The 26988-nt window shown below is 39.5% G+C and overlaps 1 protein-coding gene across 2 annotated transcripts in view; it reads left to right on the forward strand.

The window, feature by feature from the left end:
• Positions 1 to 26988, forward strand: part of ALG14 (ALG14 UDP-N-acetylglucosaminyltransferase subunit) — a 90341-nt gene that overhangs the window by 18855 nt on the left and 44498 nt on the right. For both annotated transcript variants that reach the window (XM_041746891.1, XM_041746892.1), the window contains exon 3: positions 17027 to 17158. In XM_041746891.1, the coding sequence (XP_041602825.1) occupies positions 17027 to 17158 (132 nt within the window). The remainder of the gene's footprint in view (positions 1 to 17026; positions 17159 to 26988) is intronic.

Raw genomic sequence — 26988 nt, forward strand, 5'->3', positions numbered from 1 at the left:
TATTTCAGCAAATCTTTATTAAATATGTCCCCCAATCAACTGTGGCAGGATTGTGATTATTTTTCTGCCTCTTTACTCTTTTCTTTCAAAATCTTATTGCCTATTTTTTAAATTTATTTAAAAACTGCAGACAGTGAAGAACTTCATCATTTACTTTATATAAAAGAAAAAGTGGGAGTTCCCTGTTCCTATCCCAGTCCCACTCTCTATAAATATTGTGCGAGCTTGAGTCATACCTGCCAGTATTACTTTTTGCCTTCTGTTGTCCATGTACTATAAAAAGTATAAATTACATACGTATATATGTGTATATATAAACACATAAACCACAGGATGGGGGCAGGGGGTTGCTGGTTTATAAATCAAACCCTATATCATTTTCAGCATTTTTGCATGTAACTCTATAGCTTGATAGCTTTCCATGTTGGTACATATAGATCTACCTTGCACTTTTTAATGATTGCATAGTAGTTTACAGTGTCGATGTACCATTTCCCTGCTGTGGTTTTCAGTTTTTCATTGAATACTGCAGTAAACATTTTGTGCACACAAATACTCTGATGTGTGTTTTATCTTGATTAGAAAAGAAGTTAAAAAGCAAAAAAAGTGGGGCACCTGGGTGGCTCAGTGGTTGAGCGTCTTCCTTTGGCTCAGGTTGTGATCCCAGGGTCCTGGGATTGAGTCCTGCATTAGGCTCACTGCGTGGAGCCTGCTTCTGCCTCTGCCTCTGTCTTTACCTCTCTCTGTGTCTCTCATGAATAAATAAATAAACAAAAAAACAAAAAAGTCCAAATAAAGTAGCTTGGTGAAATTAAAAGGCATATCAACCCTTTCCCACTTAGCATTCGGCTAGATTGTTAATTGAATTCTTGTTTTAAAGTAAATGTAGGGTAGTCTGGGTGGCTTGGGCAGCCTGGGTGGCTCAATGGTTTAGCGCCGCCTTCAGCCTAGGGCCTGATCCTGGAGACCCGGAATCGAGTCCCACATCGGGCTCCCTGCATGGGTCCTGCTTCTCCCTCTACTTGTTTCTCCCTCTCTCTCTCTCTTTCTGTGTGTCTCATGAATAAATAAATAAATAAAGTAAATGTAGTAAACATATTAAAGAGTATAAATATCATGTGGGGTAGAGACATATAATAGATATCCCAAACAATTGTTCTGGTCACTAAATAAAACTTCCTGTGCCCTCTATTCATATCCATAGACATTAAATAGGACCCATATATGTGGGTTTTGAGCCTCATGCTGGGTGTAGAGATTACTTAAAAATAAAATCTTTTTAAAAAGAAAAGATTTTCAGTTTTCCCAAATTTATAATGCAATAGTAGTCAGAATTCTAATGATTTCCTTTTTTTTTTTTTTTTTTTACCTTTCTTTATTCAATACTATGTTTGCTTTCCATTGGCCAGGCATGGTTAGTGTCAGCATCCTCAGCCCCTGTCGCTGTCATTGCCCCCTGCGTCCACCGGGTGGCAGCGCACTGCGCCGTAGCTCCCTATTCCCTCTCCCGGAGCGAGCCGCTAGGGCGGAGATTGCCAGGGTGTGTTACAGCCTAACCCCCTTGGGGAAAATGAGGAGAGGCTGGCTCGTTTCTTTTTTAGAAACACCATATATCCTTGCTAAGGATGATTTCCCTCTCCTGAGTTGAAAAGGCTTTTAGAGCAATCTTTCCACGTTGGAGAGTATTTTTATCTAAGGATTTGATCCACCACGCACCTTGCTGAGGTTGCAGTACTGGCATCTGTTTTATGAGCTCTTCTTGTTTGAGATAGGTAGAGCAACACCTGGAAGCTGTGCTGTCCCCAAAGTGAAATCCTTCTTGAAAATCAAAAGTGAACATTTGATTAATTTCTGTGTGCAAAATTTCGACCAAGTTCTATGAGGAACACAGATAAGGAAAGGAAGTGCCCTTTTGCCTCAAGAAATTGATACCTGTGGCTCAGCAGTTGAGCGTCTGTCTGCCTTTGGCCCAGGGTGTGATCCCAGGGTTCTGGGATTGAGTACCACATTGGGTTCCCCACAAGGAGCCTGCTTCTCCCTCTGCCTGTGTCTCTGCCTCTCCCCCTGTGTCCCTCATGAATAAATAAATAAATTTTTTTAAAAAAATTTGGGGTGCAGTTGGAGAGGCATAAGCACAAATACTGGAAGTCTTAAGAATTAATAAAAGTGTCACTAGGCAGTGCTACCTCTGGAGCCTAGAGTACAAATTGGTTGAAGCCTGCCTACAGACCAGTTAGGCTCCCAGGCCGTCTACCCTATCCTGGCAGAAAAGCCATCACTTACTACTGGAGAGGTTGAACTAAATAAAAAGGTGGAACACCAAACCAAATTGTAGATGGGGTAAGACAGTGCCCTGTGAACAGTGGGCTTAAGGGGAGTGTATGCTTACTCCTGGTGCCCCCAATATGCATCACTCAGGTCTCATATCCAGTCAGTTCCCAGAATGCTACATTTATTTCACCCAGGCAGGAGACTGAAGATTAGCTTCAGGGAAACTGGTTTGCTCAGGAGAATAGAACTAAAGAGGTTCTGACACTTGGGATTTCCCCCAGTGAGATGGCCAAATGGACCACTTGTATCTTCCCCTTAATAAGCCCCACCCAGGACACAGGGCTTTCAGTCTGCCTTTTAATGCCTCCTTCCTTGATAGGAACCAGGGTTTCTCAGCCTCAGTGCTATTGACATTTGGGGTCAGGGAAGTTGTGTGGGGAGGCTGTCCCCTTGTTGAGCAGCATCCCGGGCCTCCACCACTAGATGCCAGTAGCACTCCTCCTTTCCCCAGCCCTCATCGGAACTGTCGCCAGACCTTGCTGAATGTCCCTGGGGAGAAACCCATCCACCTTTTGAGTCACTGGCTTGAACTGGCATCCACAGATTCAGACATTGGAGGGAAGCCTCAAGCATAAGGAAAAGCAAAACTAACTGGGGAAGGAACTTTGAGAAGTAATCAGAGGAAAGAGCAAATCAAAGGGGGAGGGGTGGAGACCTTAAAGGAAGTTCCTTCAGGGAAGTGAAGCTTTGGTTCACTGTAGCTTTGGTTTTATAAGATCTTAGATATTTATTGGGAAGAGAGAGAGAGCACACACAAGCGGGGTCGGGGTAGGGGAGGGAGAAGCAGACTGGGGCTTCCACGCAGGGCTCAACCCCGAGACCCTGAGATCAGGACCTGAGCCAAAGTCTGACTCTTAACTACCTGAGACACTTGGGCGCCCCAGGATCAGGACATTATATCTTTAAAGAATGATATCATAAAAAAAAAAAAAACAACCAACCAACTCTTAGAACTAGAAAGACCCTTGGCTATTAAAATTTTGATTGTAGGAATAAAAATCAAAATATTCAAAGATCATCCTGAAGAATTCTGATATAAAGTGGAACAAAAAGGTAAAACCAATAGAGAAAAGATTTAAAAATTAGATAAACTGGATGTTGGAGGACTACTCTCCAGAAAAAGCAAGAACACAGGGCAAAACTTTAATTTAAAAAAAAAAAAAAAAAGATCACCCAAGAAAAATTCCTATAAGTGAAAGGACATCTTCAAACTAAAAGACTGTCCCCAGCCCAATTAAATTGTAGTCTCACAAGATATAGCATCATGCAACTTCAGAACTGGTGATACAGGGCAGCCCAGCTGGCTCTGGTTTAGTGCCGCCTTCAGCCCAGGGCCTAATCCTGGAATCCCAGGATCAATCCCACATCGGGCTCCCTGCATGGAGCCTGCTTCTCCCTCTGCCTGTGTCTCTGCCTCTCTCTCTCTCTCTCTCTCTGTCTCTCATGAAAAAATAAAATTAAAAAAAAAAAAAGGACTGGTGATTCAGAGGTAATGCAGAGGATAGCCAGAAATTTCCAAAAAGAAAAAGAGAAGAGTCACAGTGGAGCCCAAGACCACCATGTACAGGAGACCTAGAGAGCAACTGTTTGGGAGTGGCACCAGGGAACAGAGAGAGAACTCCAGAAGGGATGGAGCAAAAAAGTAGTGGTGATGGTGAGTACTACCACAGTTGTTTGACCAGAGTTTCATAGGGAACTTCAGAACTCTGTGTGTGTGTACATACATAAATATATCCATAGAGAGAGCTTTGATTAAAAAAAAAAAGATAAGTGCTTTGAATGCAGGGGAAGGAGGGATCTCAGGGCTAGAGTGTTGGGATGGAGGGGAGGTGGCTTCTCTGAAAGGTAGAGGAAGATGAAGAGGGGAGGATGGTGTGGGGGAAAGCGCTGGGTACAATCAGGCAAATGTAGAGCATTTTTGAACCAAGACAGGAGATTGGGAAAGAAGTTGGTTAAATTATAAGAAATTACTTCGATTTTAGAAACTTGAGATCTCATCTTAGAATGTCCGTTACAGAAAGGATCTAAGTGATCCAGGATTTTTTTTAATTTTTTTTTTTTTTTTTTAATTTATGATAGTCACAGAGAGAGAGAAAGAGAGAGAGAGGCAGAGACACAGGAGGAGGGAGAAGCAGGCTTCATGCACCGGGAGCCCGACGTGGGATTCGATCCTGGGTCTCCAGGATCACGCCCTGCGCCAAAGGCAGGCGCCAAACCGCTGCGCCACCCAGGGATCCCCCCCAGGACTTTTTTAAAAAAAAAATGATGCAGAGGGTAGAGGGATCCTCTCTAAGTTGTGAGTAATAGTTGGTTTTTGCTTTTGTCTTTGGACATTTTTCTATATTTTATAAGGTTACAATTAGAAAACAATGAAAGTTATGTTTTAGAAACAAACTAAGAAGAGATTAAAGCCCAGTGGAAATATTAACCTATTGATATGAAACATTTATTTTCTAAACCCAAATAGGTATCAGAAGCATGAGTCTTTTGGGACAGGTATCTTTACCTTTTTGGAGGCACGTTAGTTTTCTGTGACTTTAATAAACATCTTTTTATTTGTATCCCTTATTCCGTACATGCATATAAATCAGTGGCAGTTTGGTGGTTACAGGACTGATCAGTTAGGACCTCTGAAGTTAACATGGCATGCTTGCATTCAGCAGCACCTACTGTTTTCCACAAGGTGGGGTGCTAACTTCACACAGTAGACTGCTGTGTGAGTCTGCTGTAACTTCTAACTTCTAATGCATTTGCTAACTCTTTTTCATAATTCCTAAGCAATTCTAAGAGAAATAATGTTTGGAAGTTATACAGTTGCCATTGTGGGGTTTCACTTCATTTGTAAATTAGGTTAGACTCGTGATTTACATTTTTAGAGCGTGACTAACCTATATAGACACTTTTCCTCTTTATGGTGGACCTTGGCTGTATTCAATTACAAGCATAGATAAAGAATACCTTTAATTTGGTGAAGGCCATTTTAAATAAGTGAATACACGAATAAGGAAATGTTTGTAGTCTATTGCAAACAGAGATCCTGATGTGGCTATCTCAGTGAATAAAAGATTATTTTCAAAACACTATATCAAGTAGATGTACTCATGGTTCCAAAGTATTTTAAATTGCTTAATCTCATAGATTCCTTCCTAAATCTTAATTAGCCCATCCTCACTTTCTACAACAAAAGCACATCAACTTAAACTTCCTGAATCAGATTCTGAATTGATAGAAGACTTGAAGAAAGTATGAATAACATACTGCAGTTGTGTCAGCCTTCTGGTAATCTGTCCAGTTTCCCTATGCCAGTTAAATTTGTGTGAAAATCTTACGACATGCAGAGCCAATAGCAGTTTAGTATATGATGCTTCTATTTCTCCATTTTGAAGCAAAATAAAAACATTCTAATAGCAAGTATTTAAATGTAAACATATATACAAGTAGCATACTTTCCCTTTGTCCTTCTTTTGCCAAGATAGAGGTTCTTTGGTCCCTTTAAACCATTAGGCTCCAGGAAATAATTGTGGAGCTGGTAGTTAGAATCATGGCAGGCACAATATAATTCCAAGCCATACAAGTAGTGAGGCTGACCATTGTACTTGCAGTTTCAGGATTGACCAAAGAGCTGAGCATAGGAAGGAAGTGAAAGTGATGAGTGCAGAGGGATGTTCACTTGTCCTTCGAGGACATGATAGATGCTCGATTCATAACAGCTGATGAGGAAGTGCCATGAAGTGACCTATTGGTGAAGAAGTCATAGGGCATGATTGGGTCCTGCTGATAACCAGCTCTGCTCACTTGGGCGAATTAGCCTCTCTGGACCTCATTCTTTTTCTATGAAACAGAGGCCTGGCTGAGATCTCAAGGGATCCTCAAAAAGCCACTGTGATCACCACAACTAGCTCTCAAGTCTGACTTATCAAAGACAAATGGAGCTCTGCTCCAGGCCATGCCACTCTAGGACCCACTGGTGCCTGCCTAGAATCTTCATTTCTGAACACTGCCTTTTCCTAGATTCCTAGGCTGTCTTGCTTTATCTGCCCACTTGCCAGGTCCACCCATTGCCCTGGTGTTAAGTACAAGCCCCTGTCTGCCCCATTTCAACCCAAAACTTGCCTGTAACATCTCTTAACATTGATATACTTCGTACTTAGTCTTTTACTGACTCATAAAATTATGATCAAAAGCAGACTCTGATCAATAATGATGTGCTCTTGATCTGTTTCCCCTTTCACCGTTCAACCCACCTAAAAACCTAAGAATCACCCCAAATCCTCCAGCCTCCAAAAGTCCCTCCTTCCCACCATTTGCTCTCTCCATTCCTTCATCACAAGGCCACAAGCATCCTTTAGGCCCTGGACATCATTCTCCTGATATATTTCAGGGATCTGCTAAATGAATTTTCCTTGTCTGGGTGAGCCCCACCACTTCTGTTCATTCTCTCCCTAACTGCCAGAGTGGTAGTTCCTGAATGCAGATCCTGTCACATTACTCTCCCTTTTTTTGTCAGCCTGCAGTGGCTCCTCATTGCCTTTAGCTTTGAGTACGTGTTCCTCAGCATGGCTTTGAAGGCCCTGCCTCACCACCTCCATTTCCTCTGCTCTCTGCTTTGCTTCTGTATACCAAAACATAGTTCCCCAAATATTCCATGCTATTTCATGTATCACTGCTTTGAACATTCAGTCTGGAAGACCCTTCCCCCTTCCCCCCATCCTACTATGCCTGGTAAATTTCATATCCTTCCAAGTCAGATCAAGTATCTCTTCCGTAAAACCTGACTTCATTTATCAAAATATAGTCCATTGTTTCTTACTTGGTGCTAACGTTACCTTTAATAATTATGTCTCCTGTTGTATTAATCTCTTTGATTGCAATTACTAGTTTTTCTGTGTTGCTCTGCCACACTGTAATGAATTCTTTATGAATGTCTTACCCACCCTTGTGTTTCTAGCCCAGTTCCTGTCACCTGGTAGGTGCTCTAGAGTATTTAATGAATGAATGAATCTGTGCTCACAAAAATAAATAAATAAATAAATAAAGCTCTGAAATTCAGTGTTCACCTATGGTACTGATAGATTTTCTGTCGTATTTGTTTTTGTTTTTGTTTTTTTAAGTAGGCTTCATGCCCAGCTTGGAGCCCAGTGTGGGGCTTGAACTCATGACCCTGAGATCTAGACCCGAGCTGAGATCAAGAGTCAGATGTTTAACTGCCTGAGCCAACCAGGCACCCCAAATTCATACCATTTTGCAGCTGAAGGGTGATTCAATTGCAAGTGACATAAAACTAAACCCTAAACTGGCTTGAATAATAAAGGGAATTTGTTGACTTACAAAATGGGAAAAACTCAGTCGTATTTCTGGGCGAGACTTGGTTGAGCTGCCCAAGGATTTCACTAGCAATAGTGTCTCTCTGCTCTGTCTTCTGCAGTGTCAGCTCCCGTTGGCCTCCCTCCCCACAGTACTGCCAAGGTCAGCTCCACACTCTCCCCTCAGGGTGGCAAAAACCAGTAGTACCTCCTGGCTTCCTATCTTTGCACTAACCTGTGTAGAGAAGAAAGTCTCTTGTAACATGTAGGAGATCAAGAGAAATGAAGCTTCTTTTTCCCAGAAACCTCAGCAAATGTCTTCAGTCTCATGGTCCTCAGTTGGGTTATAATTCCATCTTTCAGCCAATCGTTGTGGCCGGGGATGAGAGTGTTCCCATTTTTCTTAAGCCATTCCAGGCCTACTCTTGGAATTAGAGGTTTGGGGGTGAAGGAGACACGGGCTGAAATGCTACTGTCTGCCTGAGAAAGTAAGAGGGGTGAGTTACCCAAAAGAAAGCTTGGATATTGTTGACAAAGGTTATTGTTGACAAAAGGAGGGGGCAATACAAGGTTGGGAAGAAGACAATTAATATTCATTATAAAGGACATTAGAAATTTGGGGGACCAGAGTCCCATAATTATTTTAATAACAAATGGATTTTTTTTTTATTTCCCTGAAGTCTAGACTTCTAAGTAGGGAAGGGCTTCTCAAAGCGAGGAGTGGATGAAAGCCATGGGCAAGCCTAGAGCAGTAGCCTTGCTTGTCTTTGACAAGTCAGACTTGAGAACCACTTGTAGAATCATGGTGGCTAGTTGAGGACCCATGATCTTGGAAGGCCTCCTTGTGAGAGACTGAGATCCAGAGAGATTGACTCATCCAAGGTGACAGAGCCAGTTATCAGCAAGACCCAATCTGAAGCCCCTGTCTCCTCCACTCCATCATGGGATTTCCTCATCAGCTACCATGACGTGAGCAACTACTAAGTACTTAAAGGACATGAACATAAAACATTTTTGTGCATGCAGTAAATTATGGTCATTTTGATTTCAGAATGATGGAACCATCCCACATATTTTTTTAATATATGTATTATACTTTACATTATTGAAAAAACAGTTATGAAAGAAAGCTGAAACCATTTTTGGTTGAATGAAATTTTACCATTTTAGTTTTGTCTTATTTCCAAGATTCTGCAATAGTGTGGCATTCATTAAATAATAAACATATTGTACACTTCAGTGTGTGGTAACAGCAAAGAATGACTTCATAGACCACTTAATCTGCTCTGTTGTGGTTTATGATGCCATCTGGATTCCTTGGTGGAATTATTTCCATCTAAATCACTATAAACTTCTATTTAGGTTGTCACAGATCTAAAGCCAGATATGTTTGTGGGTTTTAGCAGTGATGTAATTCTGGAAGATACTTTGAAAGTTACAAGTTGTCATATACCATTAGCATTTAACTCCATGTTTCACATAATTTCAGACAAACTGGAAGCCTGAAAAAGAATCCATTTCCCTATTATTTTTTTTTCCGTAGGCATTCTCCCTTTCTTGTCCATCTTGCCACTATACATTGAGTGATGCATCAGTCAAGCATGCGTGGAAAACACCGGGAGGCTCTGTGGGTATACACCGTACTATAACACATGACCTCTGCCCTTTCTTAATTAGGACACTTGGATGGATGGAAAGGATGTTTCACTAACTAATATATGTCCTTTTCTAAGATATGGTGGAGAGAGAATAAGGGAAAGCGAGGATCTTACTTCTTTGTCTTTTATATTACTGCCATTCGTGGGATAGAGACTGGATCATGTTGCAAGATCTGCACATCCTGAAGGATTTACATGGGAGCTGCACAGAAAGAAAGCGCTCTGCTGAAACATACTTTCTAGGAGCATGTAATTCATTGGCTACAGGCAAGTGCAATAGGAAAACAACAGAACTTGGTAAAGCTCAGCAGAAAACTCTGAAGTTTTCTGAGGCCCTATCATTTTTATTTATTTTTTTAATCAGAAAGGCTTGGAAGCAGGGGAAGGAGACATCGGTACCTGTAGCAGGTGGGGGTGGTGTGCCAGACCTACAGTGCAGAACAGGATCCAAAAGAGAAAGTAATGGCAGGAGGCAGAGAGCTCAGCTCCCACAGAGCCAGGGAAAGAGATAAGCTCTGAGGGTCTGTGGATATACATGGGGTTAGGTGAGTTGAAGAACAGAGAAGGAAAAAGAAAATGGGTCAGGATGGGTAGTTGGCTATATATAGAAGCAACAGAAGGCAGGAAGCATAGCTCCATAGGAAGCTGGTACAGCTCATTATGTTGGGGAAGGCAGGCTCCTCAGAAGTGGGGTACAAAGATAGAAGGGCCTTTAGAAGGGTGAGTCAGCAGCATATTTCAGGACACATGAAAGACCTGTTCTACCACTTGCTGGCTCTGTCACCTTGGGAAAATTTAGATTTCTCATCTGTGAAGTGGGGAGGTTGGAGTAGTTGGGTCACTTGTAGTCCTGAGATGCTATAAGGTAAAGAGTCAGCATCTTCTCCCACACAGACCCCAGTCTGGACATCTAGAAGCTACAGTGACGGTCAGTTCTCTAATCAGCAAGTACTGACCGAGCATCCGTGGTGTGTGAAACACCATGCTGCACACTGGGATTACAGCAATGAGCAAGAGGAAATCCTTTCCTTTCACGGAGGTTGGCTCTGAACAGAGAGGCAGACAACAATCAAACACAGAAATGAACAAGTTAATTGGAAGTATGAGTAATTGCTGCGACGATGGTAAAATAAGACAGTGCGTGGAAGGTGACTGAGTATGGGGGAGGGGCCAGTGGGGAGGCTGCCTCTTCTCTGAGGAGGTGATGTTCAAGTAAGACCTGAGTGGAGCCAATCTCAGGGGCGCAGCAGACTGCTCAGAATGAACCAAAAAGATCCTCAGGAAGGAATGAGTTTGGTGCATTCACACAGCAGAAAGCAAGCTGGTAGGGCTGGTGAGTGAACAAGGAACGATTAGAAATTTGGATTTTATCACAAGCCTTTTGAGAGTTGTAAGCAGGAGAATGAAAGTAGAGGTCTGCTATACATTAGCATCTCTGGCAACTCTGTAGAGAATAAAGCATAGGGGAGCCAGAGAAGAAGCAGAGATGAGTTAAGAGGCTGTTGTAGTCAAGATGAGAGATGGTGATAGTTTGGACCAGGAGTAGCAGGGACATAGGAAATAAGTAGATAGATAAGGAATGTGTGTAGAAGTTTCGAAAGAAGGAAACACTGGAGTAGGTCCTCCCACCCTCCATCCCTGTCAACCCCAACATAGATTTTCATGGCCTTTATATATAACCAGGAAATCTACTTAATGATAGATTCTACTATTCATTTGTCTATTTCTGGCTTGGGAATGCAGAATAGCATGCTCTGGGAGATTTGATCATTCACTTTTGAGTTGTAATAATAAAGCCTGGTGAATAGAGGAACACTAAAACAAGTATGCATTCTTGGTGCCAGGGGAATGGATTCGGAGCCAGTTTAACAGCCACAGTGTCTTTCAAAGAAAGAACATTTCCTGGGTCCAGAATCCAGGAAAGACTGACCCTGCTTGGGTTGTAAGGCCACTCCTGAACCAGATATTGGGTCTGGGATGAGTCGGGGTGGTAACATGATGGATGAAGCTTCCTTTATGTCCTGCATCCCATTAGTATGAGATAAAAGAGGGTCAGGGACATTTCCCTCAAGGCAAAGGTACAGACTAACAAAAACAATATGTCTGTGAAGATGCCTTCATTTGGATTTCTCAGATGCCACACCCCCTAGGAATGTCTGGCCAAAGGTCATAGCCAGGCCTGAATTGTAGCTCTCTGAAACTCTGTCCCATTCTTTTGTCTTCAAAGAAACTTTTGTTAAAATCAAAATACAAGCTTGTTATCTATAATTTGTCCTTGTTGACATCTTTATATATTTGATTATTTAGTATATAAAGTAATAATAAAACTCTCTCAAGAGTTTGCCATGGCCTAGCCCTTAGTGTTTCCTTTAGACAACACAGGACATCACATACCCCAACACCAAATTCTGCGTGTCAAGCATAGCTAATCTGAGAGCCTTGTTCTTATCAAGATGGTGCTGGGTTCCCATCCACTTGACTACACATCTGCAAAACAGGTATAATACAGAAACTGTGGACACAGGACTTTTCCAAGCAGTTTTAGGTGCAGAATGGGATGTTCTGCTCGCTCAAATCTAGCAGGCTCTAGCATTAAAAAAAAAAAAAGGGAAAAAAAGGGAAAGCCTTTTATGCTCAGACCTCAAAGCCTCAGGGACACTCCTCTCTCATGGATCTGTTTTCTGGGAAGAGGACCCACAGGGCTGAGAGGCTTCTTGAGGCCCCTGAATGGTCATTTTCACAGAGAAAAGTCTAGGCTATTTACCTGGAACACATTATCAGTGGAGGGACATTGGTCTTTGGATCCTTTTCACCCTCCCTCCTGTTTCCCGAAGCCCTTAGAACATGGTCCCTCCTGGCCCTAGCTGTTTATAAGCTCCCAACCCCCTGCTTTGCTTGGGTGTTTTCTCACTAATCTCACTGAATTCCATTCAGTTCAACCCATTTATTGAGTGGCCTCTGCAAGTAAGACCCTAAATGTGCACTGAGAATCCCCTTCTTTTTGTCCTTTTATATTCTCCATGTAAATGCATCTCAGCTAGGTGACAAGATTGGATTAATTTATATTACACATACAATAAACAACATACTGAATCACTCATTCAATAAACACTTATTATAGCTTCAACTGTAAACCAGGTTACAGTCTCAACAAGCACTGAGGTGGCAGTGATTATATTTCCTGGCCTCCCTAGGTAAATTATGTTCTAATGGGGGAGACAGATAGTAAATAGTATATAATATGCGAGTGGAGTAATTGTAAAACACAAAGGAAGCCTGCTAATATGTACATGTGGGGGCAGGAGCCATCTTAGAAAGGTTAGTTGAGCAAGGTGCCTCTGAGGAAACCAGACCTAAAATGGGGGAAATGGGTGGGTAGAGACTTGGATTTGGAGAGAAATCTTTTTGGTAGGATTTCCAATTTACCTGAACTTCTCATCAAAAAATTAAAATGTAGGGGCACCTGAGTGGCTTAGTTGGTTAAGCATCCGACTTCAGCTCAGGTCATGATCTCGGGGTCCTGGGATTGAGCCCAGCATTGGGCTCCTGTTCCACAGGGTGTCTTCTCTCTCTCCCCTTGCCCCTCCCCACCATGCTTATGCACACTCCCTCATTCTCTCTCTCTCTCTCTCTCTCCCCCAAATAAATGAATAAAATCTTTTTTAAAAAATAGCAATAATGTAGGGAAGATTTGGATAGGACTTGGAGATAGAGGGCCTCTCCAGTATAGAACTGTAGGCTGGACCACTGCACCATACAAACTCTCCTGTCCCCTGCCAGTTGGGGTCATGGTTCTGACCTCCCAAGCTCGTCATCACCTGACTCTTTTCCTGTTTATACACTGGTAGAACTTCCCGCTTGGCTTTCTTCCCAGCTACCACTTACACTCTTCATCCTTGATGGTAATGCAGACTCTCCCATCACGTTCCCCAGGCTATTCTGAATAAATTTCTTTCCCTGTGACTTGGAAGAACCTATTCATTGTCTTGCCCTGTAGGTTACTATATAGTTTATCATTTCACTGGGACACTTCTGAGAACAGAAAGGACACTGTTAATAATTATGCTGGGCCTCCAGGTATAGATTGGGACTGTCCTCTGCAAACTGTGTGGTTGTCACCAGAGATACGTGGTCATTGTCCTAGTTAGCTCCAGCCACAAGTGAACTGATTGCCCTCTGCTAGCCTCTGATCCAGAGGCTGAGTTGGGCTCCTTGCATGTTTATCTAGAAGTCAAAACAGAGGCCATCCCTCTTTCCTCACCAGCCTTGTTTTTCACTCCTAGGATTGTTTTTCTAGTTTCCATCTTGGAAGTCCCTCTATCTCCATACTAGAACATCCCTCCACTAGTTTTCATTCCTCTTCTGAGAACGGAAGATACTTCCTAAATCTATTTTCTCTGTTTCTTCAAGCTGCTACCTGAGATGAGACGTAGACTGTTCTTCTGTGTCCAGGTCTGACACCGCTGTCTTCAGACCCAGACACTTTTGCAAAACTCCTACCAGGCCTGTGTGTTTGTCCCTCTGGAGTGAAGATAGAATCTGAAGAGTTGGGCTTCGTGAGGCAAAGTCAAACTGATGTCCTTCCAGCCCCTCAGGACACTAAGAATATCCAGAAATACTGTGCATTGCCTCTTTACAAAGTTATGTGCTAACAGCTTTAAGAGATTCAAGGGACAGGGATGCCTGGGTGGCTCAGTGGTTAGCCACCTGCCTTTGGCCCAGGGCGTGATCCTGGAGTCCGAGAATCAAGTCCCACTTCGGGCTTCCTGCATGGAGCCTGCTTCTCTATCTGCCCCTGTGTGTGTGTGTGTGTGTGTGTGTGTGTGTGTGTGTCTCATGAAAAAATAAATAAAATCTTTGTGGAAAAAAAAAGAGAGAGATTCAAGGAACATGATAAACACCCATGCTTTTTAAAAAAAATTTTTAAAGATATTAAGGTCAGACCACAAAATTGGGAAGTAATATAAAAAAAATTTTATAATAAGACCCTTCTGGGTTATTTTTACTATAATAATAACACTGACATATTATTGGATTCAAATATATTTTGCAGTTCAGGTTCCATAGTCTCTTATCCAAATCCCCAAAAAGTTCTGAAAACCAGGGGGTAGAAATTCAAAGTTTGTCACAAGTTTGACAGTAAAATCTGATTTGAATTGGCCTTAGTCTCATAGTCTTTGTCCTACTTAGTGTGACTATTCATGTTTTGCTACGGAAATATTAATATGTTTGGTTACTTCACCAAACTTCAAAGGGGGACTTATGCTATATGTACTGTATTACCTGTTAAAAATACTTCTGACCCAAAAGTTTTCTAATAAGGGATTTTGGCTCATAGTACTAGTTTGCCAGTTATGTGTTTTCGATTAATAATCTCCACAAATCAGGTAAAGCACAGACCTCAAAGAAAATTCCTTACAGAGTTGTCCCCACTTTATTTACTGTTCCTTGCCTGTTTGGTCTATATAGCTTGGGAACTAATCAGTATTATTTTCCAGTTAAACATTTAGTACCTTAATCCTGTGGAAGGAGATACCATGTTGATTTAATAAATGATGAATGAATAAAAACAGTGAATAACATGTTGAACCCAGATCTCTCCTTCTCCAGTTGTGTAACATGGAAGAGGAAAGAGCCCTTTACAGTTACATGTGAGACACAGTAGTCACACATGCAGTCCATATTCATTCTGTGCTGAGTGTGTAAGAACTATGCTCATGCCCTCCTGGAGCCTCAAAGAGGCCTCCAGAAACAATTTCATACCTTTTTCTAAATGCATAATCTTAGGACCAGTAATTGTGGGTCTTCCATTAGTTTAGCAAAAGGCTTTTCTATTCTTTTCTCAAGAAGTATATTGTACTTCCAAGACCAATAAGGGGGATGAGAAAAGTGTATTAATATTTAGCCCTTTACTGTACAACTTAACCTGTGTGGTAGCCAAACTCCAAGAAACCCCCGGTGATTCAAGCCCTTGTTTAGTTCCTTCCATAATAAATATGATTTATCTTTGTAACCAGTAGGACTTTGTACAAGTGACAAAATGTGGCTTCTGATGTTAGGTTATAAAAGACATTGTGGTTTCTGCCTTTCCCTATCTTGGATCACTTGCTTTGGGGAAGGAAACTAGCTGCTATGTAATGAGAATACTCTGGTAACTCTATGGAAAAGTCCATGTAGCAAAGAAGTAAGATCTTCTGCCACAAACTCACACTAAATTGCCAGTCATGTGAGTGAGCCACCTTGGAATTGGATCCTCCAGCCCCACTCAAACCTTCAGATGAAGCACCAACCAGCACCAACCAAAAACTTGACTTCAGTTTTGAAAGAGACTGTAGTCATAACAAACCTGCTAGCCTACTCGTGGATTCCTGATCCCCAGAAACTTGAGAAACAAAAAAATATTTGTTGTTTCAAGCTGCCAGGTTTGAGGGTAATCTGTTCTACAGCAAAAGATAACAAATATACCAGGAACTTTGATTCAATGAAGAAATGTTGGTTTCTCTTATTGTGAAAGTAATAATACATGCTTGTTGCAAATTTCAAACATAGATATATGTGACCTAGACAATAAAAATATCCAGTTATTTCACCCTCTTTGCAATTTATGACGAATAGTTCCAGATTTTCTCCAAGTAGATACTAATATGTATACATGTGTATATACAAACATACATGTGTTGTGATTTGTTAATACAGACTAGATCATATTAAACATACTGTCCTGCAACTTGTAGATTCTCTTTAACAACTTACCATGGTACATCTTCCATTTAAGTTCATATAAATCTATGTCATTTGTTAGTATATCTTCATATATTTTGTTGTGTGGTCTCATCCATTTCTTACTAGAGGATATTTGGGCTGTTTCCAGTTTCTACAAATACAAAGCATCATACAGTGGATAAGCATGTAGATAAATCTGTGGGATATATTTCTGGTAACAGAAATGTGGATCAAAAGTAGACACACTAGGGGATGCCTGGGTGGCTCAGCAGTTTAGTGCCTGCCTTTGGCCCAGGGCATGATTCTGGAGTCCTGGGATCGAGTCCTGCATCAGGCTCCCTGCATGGAGCCTTCTTCTCCCTCTGCCTGTGTCTCTGCCTCTTGCTCTCTCTGTGTCTCTCATGAATAAATAAATAAAATCTTTTTAAAAAAAGTAGACACACTTAAAATTCTGATAGATATTTTCAGATTGCCCTCCCCAAAAGCTGTATCCCAAAGTTGTACCAAGGATTGTAAATGTCTATTTCTCAACACCCTCAACAACATTGGGTATCCACAATCTTTGACAATTAGGCAAGTGAAAAATGATACATTGCAATTTTTTGTGTTTGATTACTATCTTTTCACATCTAGTTATTCTTCTGTTTGGGATTGTCCATCTCCTTTGCTAATCTTGATACTAGATTATTTGTCTTACGTATTGGTTTGTAAGGACAGTTTGTCAGTCAGCATGCTAACCTCTCTACCTAAAACATATTTTCTAGAAAATTTACCCCAACTTATCATCAAAACCAACTTTAACATTTTAGAATCATATTTAGAAGCTTTTTTGTCCTAACCCAATAATGTGTGTTATATCAAGTATAAAAGAGGCTTTATAACTTAATTTGAAAGTAGTTAGAATGAAAATTTTAAATAAAGCATTTCCTATGTGTACAAGTATTAACTGTTACTGTATTTATCTTGGGTATCAGTGGCCTGGTTGATTTGGATTTTTACTATTTCCTCTAGTTTCCTGAATACTATATTCACCGCATTCCCAGAAGCCGTGAGGTTCGGCAGTCCTGGCTCTCCACAGTGGTCACCACCTTGTACTCCATGTGGCTCTCCTTTCCCCTGACTCACAGAGTGAAGCCAGATTTGGTATGTATTACCATCACTAAGGAGATGGAAAGTCACACTCCTGTGGATCCTTTATTAGTAATAGGACATAGTGTTTTCTTCAAAAGCTACTCTTTATCAGGGTGCCAGATTTTACACTAAACCTTTTATGTTAAAAATTGATCACATGAATGCACTCTGCTGAACAAGGTGAGATATTTATCTTCCCTTTCTAGCTATAACTTGAAGTCTAAATTTGCCCTCTTCCCTCCCCTTCTCTTGTGGTGATAAGCCCTAACAGGACAGTGTCTTTAACCAGTTTGTCTTCCTCTTCAAGTATGGTTCCCAGACCAACATCATGCATTTATCAGCCAGAAGAGAGCCAACTTTTTATTCCTTTTCAGTACTTTTTGTTTTTGTCAAGATTGTTAAGATTGTCTTACCAGGTTATGGTATGCACTGGGATGAATGTCCTACACACCCAAGTTGTTATGGGAAAGTAATACGGAAAACATAATTTTTATAAAAACGTAATTATTACACTGTGTTCAACCTTACCTTCCTTATCATCTTAAGTTCTCTATGGTCTTCAGGATGAAGTTCTGTTACTCAATTCTAAATGTATTTTATTTTTAAAGGTTTATTTATTTATTATTCATAGAGACAGACAGAGAGAGAGAGAGAGAGGCAGAGACACAGGCAGAGGGAGAAGCAGGCTCCCTGCAGGGAGCCCAATGTGGGACTGGATCCTGATCCCGGGATTCCAGGATCAAACCCTGGGCTGAAGGCAGCGCTAAACCGCTGAGCCACCCGGGGATCCCCTCTAAATGTATTTTCATAGACAATGGAGAGCAATGGATATGTTTTCATAGTAGTATACACAGTTCTTAAATAACACTTTCATTCCTATTTTAAGGCAGAATCCATTAATTGGCATAGCATGAAAGGAAACTCTTTGCTTGTTCTCCACGTACACGAGTTCTGGCACAGCAGATGCTGTTCTTATGAGTAGTTGAACAGAAATGTGTTTAGCTTGATTTTGAAAGATCTCTGAGTTGGTCATTGCCTTTCATCAGCTGGATTGCACTTCAAGTCCCTTCTTTAGCTGAGAATTTTAAAATCTGAATTATTCTACATGAGTAGTTTAGATTGTTTTTAAAAGATACAATTTACAAACAGTGAGATGCACAAATCTTTTTTTCCTGAGTTTTATTTAAGTAATCTCTATCCAATGTGGGGCTTGAACTCTGAGATCAAGAGTCACATGCAGTCCCAATTGAGCCAACCAGGCGCCCCAAGAGATATGCAGATCTCAAGTGTTTGATAGTTTGACCATATTCCTGTCATGATACAGAACAATTCTATCTCTCTAGAAAGTTTTCTCCTGCTTCTTGCCAGTCAGCCTCTGTCCCTGAGCAGCCACTTTCTGATTTATGTCACCAAAGATTAATTTTACTTATATTTATTTTTAAATTTTTGACAAAATGAGTTTATTTCATAAGCTCCCACCACATTTTTAGTGTGTAGAATTTAGATATTTCCCTAAAAGATCATTATTGCCCAGAAAATTTTATTTCTAAAATTCAAAAGACAGTGGAAAAGAGGAAAAAGGTCTTGAAATTTTAGGCAGGAAATTTGGGATTTATATTTACTGCATCACTAGAGGCCTGACCACCATGACAGGCAATAGCTAGCTTGAGTGTGGTTTAGGACTCTAAAGGGTTAAGGCTCAGAAGGAAGTAGTGACAGAGGTGGATGATGTGTGTTGCAGACAGAAGAGCTCTGGTGACTGCCTGACCGAAGTATTTGATACCCTTGTAGTGGAAAGAGTAACCAGTGGGGCTTTAGGACACTTGGTCCCAGGCCCACGTTGGCTTTTATTTCATTTTAGTCAGTTCTCTTCTGGGCCTCATTCTTTACCTTAAAACTAAAGGATTGTACTAGATATCTTCTCAGTTTCCTTCTGACTTTAGTCTAAAATTTTATGAGTGCTATAAATTTGCCCATAAAAAGTGAAAGGGGAAAAAAACTATTATGATGTTTCTAAAGGAGTAAGAGTGAAAAGGGGTAGGGGGATATTAAATACTCAATTTCCGTTTGGAACTGAGTTAGTTAAAAGAAATTATTTCAAACCTGAGCATTTTCCGATCAGCTGCTCTGATACAGTTGGCTTCACAAAATCAATTGGCACTTAATGAAATCCCCTTCACTTTACAGAGAAAAGTTAATAGTTAAGAGGCCTTTTTTACTATAACATGCAGATCTTTCTTGTATTCTTCCTTGGCTTTCTTATGACTTCCATCACAAAGCATTATTCCTTCTTTACTTGTTTAGGGGGGAAAAAAGTGAAAGAAAAACCCACTCTTGGGAGAGATAGCAGCATCAGACCTTAAATCACTGGAGTTAGCTGAACGGCCAGGTGCCTGTCTGCTCTGCGTTAAACTGTGTGCACCTGAGTCTGCTGCACACTCAGCTGTGTCTCTACATCACTTTGCCATCAATAAAATACAAACACAGGCACTTTCCTTTTTTTCCAGAATGAGTGTTGAATAATAGAACATTTTAATGTTCTTCAAGTGGAAATGCCATCTAGTGTATATTGGGCACTGTTCATTGAGCACTTAGATGTGCCAGATGTAGTACGAGTATGAGTGCTTGCATCCCTGCTGTATGAGATAGGTGGTGCTGTGGTTCACATTTACTGGGTGAGGAAACTGAGGCACTGAGGTAGGAGGTTACTTGCCCAGAGTTTGCACAACCAAAAAATAATGGAGCTAGGAATAAATAAATAAATAAATAAATTAATTAATTAATTAATTAAAATAAAATAAGCCAGGCCTTGCTGATTCCAAAGCTCAAGGCATTAACCACTGAACTGTGTGCCACTTTGCTTCTGGCTCACACCATGGACGCTATATTCATTCATTCGTACCAATTAAGAATCAATTGATACATTATTTTCTTTTATTTAAAGATTTTATTTATTCATTCATGAGAGATACGGAGAGAGAGAGGCAGAGACAAGCAGAGGTAGAAGCAGACTCCATGCAGGGAGCCCAATGTGGGACTCGATCCCAGGACCCTGGGATCACGACCTGATCCAAAGGCAGACACTCAAGCGCTGAGCCTCCCAGGCACCTGATACATTACTTTTTAAAATAAGTTACATGAAATATCACTCCCCCTAAGTAGTAGTATAAAATGAAAATAAATCCCCAAAACTCCCAAGTACCTGCTTTCATAGAGGTTTAACACTGATATAAATGAATAATAGCATGTGTCATGTATATTTGTCAGAATATCTTTAAAACAAAGTGGTACTAAAAATGGGAAATAATAATGGGGAATAATAAAGAAGTATTATTACAGAATTCTACAAATGAGATTGACTTGGAAAATTAAAATTCATATTTACCAGTTTCCTGTTAGAGAAATATGTATATATATAAAACCATTGTGAGGATATGGACTGTTTCATGCTTTAATTGACTGTTTTGGGAGACCTCAGCCTAATCTCTGCCAATAATTTGAAAGGATGGTTTCTTTTTTTATAAGATCATCAAATACTTTTTAGGTGCTTGTAATATTTCACAGGTCATATTTTTTAAGAAATAGGATTTTGCCACGCATCTGTGAACAGCCGTCATAAGTTCATAAGACTATTGTTGAGTTTGAAGATAATGAGACCAAAAGCAGAGCAGTAGTTGCCAGCATCTGGGACTAACTACAAAAGGACTTAAAGGAACATTTTTGGGGTGAAAACTGTCCTGTATCTTGATTGTAGGGATGGTGGTTAGTTGATTGTATTTGTCAAAACTCAGACCTGTACACCAAAAAAGGGTAAGCTTTACTGTATGTAAATCGTATCTCAATAAATTTTCATTTTAAAAAAGATAGAATGGATTAAAATGTGTATAATTGCCCAAAGCAGCACATTTAGCTTCCAGTAGTCTTATGTATATAGCCTTTCACTCACTATCTTTGAGTGAAAGTGATTTGATGAGTCATTGCTTACTGCTCTTGACATTAATCACTGCAATGTTTATAAGGCCTAAAGAAGTGGAGCAAATACTTGAATTGCATTGACAGCATTTGTCTAAAATTTATGACATAAAACGTGGCACCTTTGTATTAAAAATCTGGGTCAAGAAGCATCAGAGGAAGCAAAAATAACACTTCATCAAATGAACTGAGATCTCTGGTCATTTTAGTCACTTACTGTTTTCTGGTTTTCTCTATTACCTTGGAAGCAGCAAATACAGTTAGGCAAATTTGGACTGCTGTATTATGTTTGATTTGTAGATGAATCTATCCTCAAAGTGGTAGTTTTTCAAAGTATACAGCAAGTGCCTGCTGTGTGCTACTTTTCCAGTTGGATATCTAATAGGCATCTGAAACTTTCTTAGTCCAAAATAGTAGATACTTCGCACTCTTTCCCAATTTTAGCAAATTTGCTCAGTGAAATCCCCAGGAGACATCTTTGATTCCTCTTTCCCACACCCTACTTCCTGTGTTCAATAGCAAGCCCTGCCAGCCATGTCTTTAAAATTTATCACCTGTCTGTTTATTTCTGTCCATTTTCACTGCCACCATGACACCCGGCCCCTCTATTGCCTGGTCTCCCAGCCTGTCTGCGTATCTGCATATGGAAGGAAGTTCGTGTCCACCTGCAATTTCTTTACCACTTAACAATCAATGTAATTTTTTAAATGTAAATTAGATTCTGTTACTTTACACTCAAAAATCCTCCAGTGGTTTTCTATGCTGTTAGAGTAGAGTCCAAACTTAGTGGAGCCTGTGTGCTCTAGCCCTGACCTCCTTCTTTGACCTCTTCTCCTGCTCTCATCCCCTAGTTCACTATGTGCCAGCCACACCTGCCTTCTTTTTTTTTTTTTAAACAAACCCAGCTGATTCATATCTCAGAGCCTTTGTACTTGCTTTTCTGTGCTTGGGACTCTTTACTCCTGATCTAAACATAACCAGATCCCTTTTGTTCTTTGAGCTCAAATGTTACCTCCTTACAAAGACCTGATTGCTAGCAGTTCTCCGGCTAATGTCCTCATCCTCTATCATATTGTCCTGCTTTATTTTCTTCAAAGTACTAATCCCAATAAAAGTTATCTTTTTTTATGTATTTGTTTATCATCATTCCATAAGAAACCGTGCCTGCCTTGTTCACTGTTTGGGAATGGTGCCTGGCCCAGGGTAGTCACTCAGGACATATCTTACTTAGATAAATGTTCCAGTCACTGTGCTGGTTACTCAGGATGCAAACATATGTGAGACATGGGCCTTGCCCTCAGAGAGCTTATACTCTAGTGGAAGAAACAAATGGGAAAGTAATTGTAATTCAGTATGCCAAGTTCCTTAGTAGTAGCAAGTCCAAATTGCCATAGGAGTATCAGAAGAGGATGCCAATGGTTGGTTCATTCCCAAATATTTGTTGAGGTCCTACTCTGTGCCAGGATTTATACTCTGTGTGAGAGATATAAAAGTAAGCACAGTAGGCAGCAGTCTTGCCTATAGCTGGATGGTTACAGTGTGATAATCCTCTCTGGGGAGTGAGGTAAGGCTTCAGAGTAGAGATGACATTTAAGCAAAGGTGGATAGAAGAGAGAATAGAAAAAGGTCATTTTAAGAAGAGCAAAAGTAGTAAGTTAGCTGAGTAAAAGTCACATACTGTACATAAATTTGAAACCTTTGACTACACCTTTATTAATTGGCATTTTACATATAACATTTCATTGTTATTAGAAATCAGTAGGACCTAGACCTTAAGAACTCAGTACAAGTAATAAATAGTTATTTTTACAAAACTAAATATCATAGGTACTGTTAAGATGGCATACTTGGCTTTTTTCTTTAAAATCCCCAGAAACAGGCATTTTTCATTGAAATTTCAGTAGTTAAAGGAAATAACCACTTCACCATTTTATTATCATGTAGATTTATGAGAATGGATCCACCTAAAAGTCATATTTTTAAAATCTTTTAGAAAAAATAATTATTGAGCAATGCCTGGGTGGCTTAGTCAGTTTAACATCCGAATCTTGATCTCAGCTCAGATCTTGATCTCAGGGTCATTAGTTCAAGCCCCAAACTGAAAAAATTACCGAGCTATTCTGATCTGTCTGGCACTCTCCTGAGTACTTTACATACATTAACTCATTTAATTTTCCTAACAGTCTCCTGACATAGTACTCTTCATCTTCATTCCATAGATGAGGAGCCCAAAGCCCAGAGCCGTCTAAGTAACCAAAGTCACAGAGCTAATCAGTGTAGCTTAACTCTGGCTCTCTTTAGAAATGTATTAGATTCTGTCAGAATTAGCTAACTTGCTCAATTCAGAACTTAACTAGTCTTTTTTTAAACATCTGTATTGCAGTAGGCACTGAAGGGGGTTAACGCAATATAGCCTGTGTCTTTGAGAAGCTTTTATTTAGTTAGCTTCAAGAAAAATAGTAAAAAAAAAGAAAAAAAAAAGAAAAAAAAAAAAAACAGGTAGACATGAAATAGAGAGTAATTCTATTGGAAAAAACCTATTTAGATTAGAAATTTTTCTTTCATCTCTGTAGCTATAGCTTGTTTTGGTACTTGAGATTTTTTTTAAAAACATTTGAACACATTTTTTAAGCTTTTTTAACATTTTGAAATAATTATAGATCCCAAGAAGGTGCAGAAATAATACATAGAGTTTCATGTACTCCTCACCCAGCTTCCCCTAATGGAGACAAATATAACTGTAGTACAATGTCAAAGCCAGAAAATGTGTATTATTAGTACAATACTGTTAACAACCAGACTATACTCACTTTTCCCTGTTTTTTATATATACACTCACATGTGGTTGTATGTGTGTGTATGTATAGTTCTGTGCTACCTTATTCATGTATTTATTTGCGTAACTACCACCAAAATCAAGATACAAAACTGTTCCGTCACTGCAGAGAAAGTCCCCTGTACTTCCCTCATCCCTGTCTCTTGGCAGCCACTGATCTGCTTTCCAGCTATACAATTTGTCATTTCAAAAATGTTCTATAAATAGAATTAAACAGTGTGAAACCTTTTGAGGTTGACATTTTTTGCCAACTATAATGGTCTTGAGATTTTTTCTTTTCTTTTTTTTTTTGCATGTATCAGTAATTCCTTTTTATTGGTGACTAGAATTCCATTGTACAGATGCACAGTTTGCTTAGCCATTCATGCATTGAAGGACATTTGAATTGTTTTCAGTTGCTGCTGTAAGTAAAGCTACTATGAACATTTATGTACAGGTTTTTGTATAACGATTAAGTTTTCATTTCTGTAGGTAAATGCCCACAAATGAGATTGTTGAGTCTGATAGAAAGTTCAAATTAAATTTTGTAAGACACTGCCAGACTATTTGCCATAGTGACTATAACATTTTACATCTCACTAGCAGTGTACAAGAGATCCAGTTTCTCTACCTTCTCTCTAGATTTCTTGATATTATCATTACTTCTGATGTGTGCAGTGACACAGCATTGTGGTTTTAATTTGTATTTCCCTATTTGCTAATGAATTTGGATATCTTCATGTGCTTGTCATTAACATGCCTTCTTCGAGACGTCTGCTCAAGTCTTTTTGCACAGTTTCAAACTGAGTTGTTTTACTTTTGAGTTTTAAGACTTGTCTATATTCTAGATATAAGGCTTTGTGCTATATTGTGGTTTATTAGTATTTTCTTCCAAGTCATAGTTTCTCTTTTCATCTTCCTAACAGGGACTTTCACAGAGCAAAGGTTTTATTTTGATGAAGTATAATTTGTCAATTTTTTAAAAATTTTGGTTGTCACATCTAAGAACTCAGGTGAAGCATTCTAGATTCTGCCTACCCCTAGATTCCAAAGATTTCCTCATTTTTTCCTAAGAGCTAGATAGTCTTATGCTTTACTTTTGAATCCATAGATAATTTTGAATCAGTTTTTGAATAAAATATAAGGTTTAGATGAAGGCTCATTTTGCCAATAGATGTCCAACATGATCTGTTTTAAAAAACAAAAACAAAACAAAAAAACAACTTTCCTTCCTCCATGGAATTGCTTTTGCCTCTTTGTCAAAAATCAGTTGGAAATTTTTTTTAAGAATTAGTGTGGTGTGTTTGTGTTTATCTATTCCTGGACTCTCCATTTCATTGATCTCTATGTCCCTCTGCCAGTACAATACTGTTATGAATGATATAGCTATATATAGTAAGTCTTAACTTCAAATCGAGTTATTTCTTCCACTCTATTCTTGTTTAAAATTATTTTAGCTCTTCTAGTTCCTCTGCCTTTCTGTGTAAATTTTGGAATAAGCTTGTTTATATAAATACAACAAAATTTTGCTGGGATTTTGACAAGAATTACATTATATGTATACATCACTTTTGGGAAAATTGACATCTCTGTTGAGTCTTGCAGTCCATAGCCATGGTATGTCTGTACATTGTTTTTTAAGATTTTATTTATTTATTCATGAGACACACAGAGAGAGAGAGAGAGAGAGAGGCAGAGACACAGACAGAGGGAGAAGCAGGCTCCATGCAGGGAGCCTGATGTGGACTCGATCCCGGGTCTCTAGGATCATGCTCTGGGCTGAAGGCGGTGCTAAACGGCTGAGCCACCGGGGCTGCCCTATCTGTACTTTTAATTTAGGTCTTCTTTTATTTCTTTCATCATCATTATGTAATTTTCTGTATATAGACCACATATATATTTTTTAATTGATATCTTGGCATTTCACTTTTTTGGAATGATTGTAAATTATAAATAGTATTATGTTTTTAGTTTGGTTTTTACTTCTACATGTCTGTTGCTAACATCTAGAAATACAGTTGATCTTTATTTTTTTTATCTCATATCTTGTGATCTTGCTTAACTCATATATTAAATCCTAAGAATTTTTTAAATGTATTTCCTGGGATATTCTAGACAATCTCATATTCTGCATATAGGGAAAACTTTTCCCTTCCAACCATTATATCATTTATTTCATTTTCTTGCCTTATCGCACTGGCTAGGACTTCTAGTATTATATTCAATAAGAGTGGTGAGAGCAGGCATCTTTGTCTTGTTCCAGGTTTTAGGAGAAATGCATCCACTCTTTCACCACTAAGGATGATGTCAACCATGGGTTTTTATAGATGTTCTTTGTCAAATTGAGAAAGTTTCCCTTCTCTGTTAGTTAGGGTTCTCCAGAAAAACTAAACCAGAAAGTGGTACAGGATTTTATTCAGCCTCTTTGTTCTATTCAGGTCTTCAATTTAGTGGATAAGGACAATCCACATTAGTTGAGAGAGCAATCTGTTTTACTCAGCCTACCAATTCAAACACTCATTTCACCCCCAGAATACCCTCACAGACATACCCAGAATATTTGGCCCCATTGCCCAGTCAACTTGACACATAGTATTAACCATCACAACCTCTGTTCCTAATTTGCTGCAAATTAAAAAATTAATGTCATTAGTGATATTGACTTGCCAGGAACTTTCTTTTTTCCCTGAATTGCTGTTACTTGATTCTCTTGTATAAGAACTTCATCTCTTATCATATTTTTTGGTAATCAAAAACCTCTATAACATGTTCAAAGGAAACGTAGCTGGACAAAATAAATTTTGTCAGGTTTTTTGCATCAACTAATACATGATATGTGATTTTTCTTTAACCTATTAATATTGTGCATTACCTTGATTTTCAAATATTGAAACACACTTGCAATCTTGGGATTAAATCTTACCTGATCATGGTGTATATATATATATATATATATAGACTTACCAATAATTTGTTGAGAATTTTAATGATGATAGTCATGAGTGGTATTGGTCTTTAGCTTTCTGCTTGGGATTCTTTTTGTCCGATTTTGGTC

The sequence above is a fragment of the Vulpes lagopus genome, chromosome 3 (genome assembly GCF_018345385.1).
Source record: "Vulpes lagopus strain Blue_001 chromosome 3, ASM1834538v1, whole genome shotgun sequence".
Taxonomy (NCBI): domain Eukaryota; kingdom Metazoa; phylum Chordata; class Mammalia; order Carnivora; family Canidae; genus Vulpes; species Vulpes lagopus.